Source organism: Alligator sinensis, unplaced genomic scaffold (genome assembly GCF_000455745.1).
Source record: "Alligator sinensis unplaced genomic scaffold, ASM45574v1 scaffold321_1, whole genome shotgun sequence".
Lineage (NCBI taxonomy): Eukaryota > Metazoa > Chordata > Crocodylia > Alligatoridae > Alligator > Alligator sinensis.
Window position 1 is genome coordinate 879491 of NW_005841969.1, and position 5015 is coordinate 884505.

At 39.3% G+C, this 5015-nt stretch overlaps 1 protein-coding gene across 2 annotated transcripts in view; it reads left to right on the forward strand.

The window, feature by feature from the left end:
- ITGA6 (integrin subunit alpha 6) overlaps window positions 1-5015 on the forward strand; it is a 36551-nt gene extending 31536 nt beyond the window's left edge. For both annotated transcript variants that reach the window (XM_025200528.1, XM_025200529.1), the window contains 4 exons: window positions 1-41; window positions 1137-1262; window positions 3497-3626; window positions 4939-5015. In XM_025200528.1, the coding sequence (XP_025056313.1) occupies window positions 1-41; window positions 1137-1262; window positions 3497-3604 (275 nt within the window). In that variant the 3' untranslated portion in view covers window positions 3605-3626; window positions 4939-5015. The remainder of the gene's footprint in view (window positions 42-1136; window positions 1263-3496; window positions 3627-4938) is intronic.

Here is a 5015-nt window from a genome sequence, read left to right on the forward strand (position 1 = left end):
CTGCAGCAGAAAATGTTAAGCTCACAAATGAGACAGCTCAGGTGAGTTTTCAAAACTACTTTAACATGGATCCTCCATTTCATCAGTACACATCTAACACATGCTGCACCAGGGAATGTTTTAATTTGAAACATTGAAAATGGTATTGGATCCATGAAACCTCTGTCTTCCTGTGTGAGAGATCCAGTACAGTTGAAGAGCAGATACATACATACTCTTTTCTTACTTTTACCTAGGCTCAGTCAGTAATACTGCCTTTCCAGTTGCAGGCAGGCATGGGGCCTAGCTCTGCAAGAGGCTGACCTGTGTCTTCTGTTGTAAAATCAATGTTGCTTTTTAGCTGCAAGACGCAGAGCAGTCTGCTACAGGGAGAACATGCATATCAGCATTGTTTCCCATTTGTAATATTTCTCCAAACTAAGTCACCTGGTGGAAATGAAACCAGTAGTATATTTGCCAATTGGTAGGAGTGATGAGACTTCAGGCCAATTATTTGGCTTAGATTTTGCTCTTACTCTTTTCTTCCAAATGAGCCGAAATATTCTAGGCTAGGAAGGTTGTTATGTTGTGTTGGTTCCTTGGAGAACCATTTAAGTTTTGGTTCCCATTAATCTACATGATGTTTGAGTGCATAATAACAAGACAATCCCAGTTCTGAATTAAGCAGGTATATTGTTTTACAACACCCTTACTCTACCAAACCCAAGCTAATGATTGGAGGCTTGGAATTGTTGTGAACCTTCAGTTCATCCCTTTAGATTTCTCCTTTTTTTTTTTTTTTTCCCCTGTGACTTTTTGGTACAGAACTTGTACCACTTGAAAAAATCATGGTCTCATGGACTGTAGGTCTCTCACACTTCAGTCGATCAATTTGGAAACTTTACTGACACAATAAAATAGCAAGTCTGCCCTGGAGTCCCCAAGTCTGAGTAGAATCAGATTCTTGTCTTTAAAGCTGGGTGTTAAAGACATTAGCAACTGAAGAGGAAAAAACATCTTCAGAACATAGACTTGTCTGTATGCACAACTTGAAGGTCTGAAGAACTGCTGTGAAAATTAGTTTGGGATTAGAGTTAAGTACTTCTGAAATTTACTTACTATCCTCTTCACTCCTACAATCTTTCCCTCTCCCTTAGGTACGTGTTACTGTCTTCCCTGCAAAGACAGTAGCACACTATACAGGAGTGCCTTGGTGGATCATTTTAGTAGCTATTCTTGCTGGAATACTGATGCTTGCACTGTTGGTGTTTTTGCTATGGAAGGTGAGTTATTTTAATAATCCACCTATTTTTCAGTTGCATATGAACAAATAAGGTAGCAAATTACTTAAGCATTTTTTTGCTAATTAAGGTGTAAAAAAGAGCAACATAATCATACATCTTTACTGAAAGTGGAATAATCTCATGAATATGTATTTTCTATCATTTTACACACAAAAAAAATTTCAGGTTCTAAAGTCTGCAACACTTTGTGGGGGGCAGGGCTGTGCTTGGGGCAGGCAGCGGAGGTGACACTGGGAGGGGTGACTACGGGGAATTTTGGGATGGCTGAAGCCCACCTTGTAGCCACCCCTCCCTTTGCTGCCGCCACCTGTCCCAAGCACAGCCCTGGCCCAACACCCCTCCTGGGAAGAGGCTGGCAGAGCCCCTGGCCTTGCGCCCACAGCAAGCAGTCCGTCCTCACCCCACACACAAGTCTGGGGGGCACATGGCCCCCATGCTTCCCCTGGGGGTGTGCACAGTGGCAGGTAGCCCCGCCCCCCACCCTTGACGAGCTGCCTGCGGCTCCATCCAGCTCCAAGGGTCATATTCACTGCCCTGACTGGGCAGTGCCTGCCCCACTCCCTCCCTCATTGTGGGGGCCTCGATCAGCCCCGCGTCCCCTTACGCCTCTTCCCCTCCCACATGCTTACCTGCAGGATGCTGCTCTCCAAGCTGCTGGGCTACAGTCCTGTAAATCGGCTATCGGATCGTTATTGGCTGATTACGGCTGGTTAGTAGTTGGCCATCGTATTGGCCAAGAAAATCTTATCAATGTACCCCTAGCAAAAATGTATGCATCACAAATTATTAGTACTATTTACACTTAGAACAGTAAGTGTTTCCTGGTAGACAATATGTGGGTGCATTCTTATAGTCTGAGAATATTCTTAAACAGATGCATGGTGGCAAGTAATACCCTAGGAAACCATATTGTCACTTTGCATAGAAAGTGCTGATCTAATGGTTGAATAATAGCTGAAGATAATTGAAGATTGCCTACAAACACTGCATTATCTGAACACCTATTTTCTCATTCTAGAATCTTAGATTTAAGTTCTGCTCCCAAAATCAAAATATATCCCTTTGGTTTAATTATCCTCACTTCTTTAATTACCTGCTTGCTGCTTCCGTGAGTATCCCAGCTGTAGTTCTGAGAGTTCTTCTGCGGGAGGAAACCAGTGATTGGCTGTAGAGTTGCCATTATTTATTCCAGTCAGAGATTTAAGTGCAAAAGAACAACAGTCTTATTCCTGACTCTAGCTGGAAGCATTGGGATGCAAGTTAGTTGTTACTATGGAATCAAATTCCTGGATTAGGAATATCACCTCGGACCTTAGTACTATATGGTACACTAATATAGAAGTTGTCCTCAGTCCTCTGAAAATACTCACTTGAAAATAGCTTTTCTGGACAGCAACTGCTTTCTGCTGACCATAAAGGGGGGGCAGGGGGGCTGCTTGTTATCAGTTCCTTTTAGATTGTCCTCCAGATTTTGCCGATTTTCTTCTTTCCGGCAAGTACGTTATCTAAGGAAAAGAACAAATAATTGACAAAGTTTATGAATTATGGTTTAATAACCTACTTGAAGTGCTACTGACAATTATGAGATTTGAGTAAGCAGTATTAGTCCACTGTTGTGTGGTTTGTTTGTTTTTTTTTAAACATAGAAATGAGACTGAAACAAATCTGGAGAAACCTAGATGTCTCTCCTAATTGTAATTAAGCATGCCTCTGTCATGCAGACAAAAGCATTTTCAGCTGTATATGAAGGGCAGCTCAGTTTTGAAGAAAGCAGACGAATCTCGAGTAATAGTAAAGCATTTTCAATTATTTTATGTGAGCTACTGCAACCCATTTATGCGCTTTAAGGGTGCATTACAAATATTTGTGAAATCCCGTTTTAGAGAATAGCATTTGTTTTAGATAACGTTAAAAAAAAAAAAAAAAAAAAGCCACTGCTGGATCTTGGGATATTGTAGCATTCAGCAAATCCTTTCTGACCTACAAATATGTCATAATTTTTGCGTTTCATAGAAGAAAATATTCTGGGACATCTTGAAATACTTTCTACTCTCCCATGTTACGTTCTCAGTTCCTGTTTTGCATAAGGAATGGAAAGGTGTAATGACAGGGAGGTGTCTTAATTTTTTTTATATATAAAATAATACAAAAGGTTGACTCTTTCTTTTTACACCAATCCAAAAAAGTTGACTAAATACCTTGCTTCTTTGTAGTGTGGTTTCTTCAAGAGAAATAAGAAAGATCATTATGATGCCACATATCACAAGGCTGAGATCCATGCTCAGCCATCTGATAAAGAGAGGCTTACTTCTGATGCATAGTATTGATCTACTTCTGTAATTGGTAATTGATTAATATTTAAAAAAAAATTCTTAGCTGTGGGACATGCTCTGGTTTTGGTGGCTAACTGTGGGAAGCTTGCTGCATATGTTCCATTAACTACTGGATCTCAAAATACCAATATTTGCTTGCTTACTCTGTTTATAACGTTAACTTTTTCAGTGCATGTGAAGAAATGTATGCTCTTAGAAATTGCTTAAAATATATTTTGTTTATGTATGGGTTTTAGAATATTCTTATTCTCTATAGTAAAATATTTTTATGAGGTAATACTTTTTATTGGGACATAACTATTTTAAATCTTCAAGCTTTACAGATGTCATAGTGTAGAGTTTTAAGATTTAAAATAAAGTTATGTCAACATTTCTCATATTTGAAGGCAAAACAAGTGGCTTTATTAACCCCTATTGCATGCTAAAGGATTTATGCTGCTCATGATAAAAAGGTGCTTTCTAATACCTGCTTTTAATTGCTGTGGAAACGGATACAATTTTAATATTTTTTTGTAATCCTTTGAAGTATGCCAGTTGCATGATTTATGCTTTTAGTAATTCTTACTTAAGATTGGAAGGAATAATTATATATGGATTGTGTTTCCTAAAATGAGGATATTTGGGGGTCTGATCTGTTAACTTGATGTGCAGTAAAGGGGAGATAATGTTTTTTTCTAAAATTCTGTGGGTTTAGTTGAGGTCTTAGATCTGAATAGTGATCACATTTCCCTCTACTATTTACCATCGTAAAGGTGAGGATTTTTTGGTGTTTCACGATTTAAGAGTAATATTACTTACAAACTTGTGTTAAGTGACATGTTCCGCTGAAGAAACCAATGAAAAAGACCTTTATATTCTGCCCATCACTTCATCTACTCACCCAACAACAGTCTTCAAAGTCATTCTCACCATTTACTTCAAGAGAGCTGATCACAGTGTGCAGAGCTAAGTGGCTGTGCAAATTTTGCGACAGCAGGGCTCAAACAGGGAAGTGGTGCATCAAAGCTCTATTTTATCCGGAAAAATTTTGATCACCAAGAGACAAAAACATTTTCAGTTGATTTAATAACAGACCCATGTCTTAATAACTTTGGCCCTGAAATATCCCCCTACTACCCACCCATCCCCCTTCATTCCACCTAGGAGCCCTGCATTTTTTTTACATTTGACTTGGAAACATTTTATTTTTCAGTTCCTTTCTTTGACAGTCCTTTGAGAGATGCCACTTTTATCCTAGCTCAAAGGACAATGTTAGACCTCTGTTTACGATACTTTGATTACAGTTGAATCCCATATTGTCCCTTTATGTCACTCTTCTCCAGTGTGGATTCTTCCAACGCTCCAGGTACGATGACAGCGTCCCCCGCTACCATGCTGTTAGAATTCGGAAAGAAGAGCG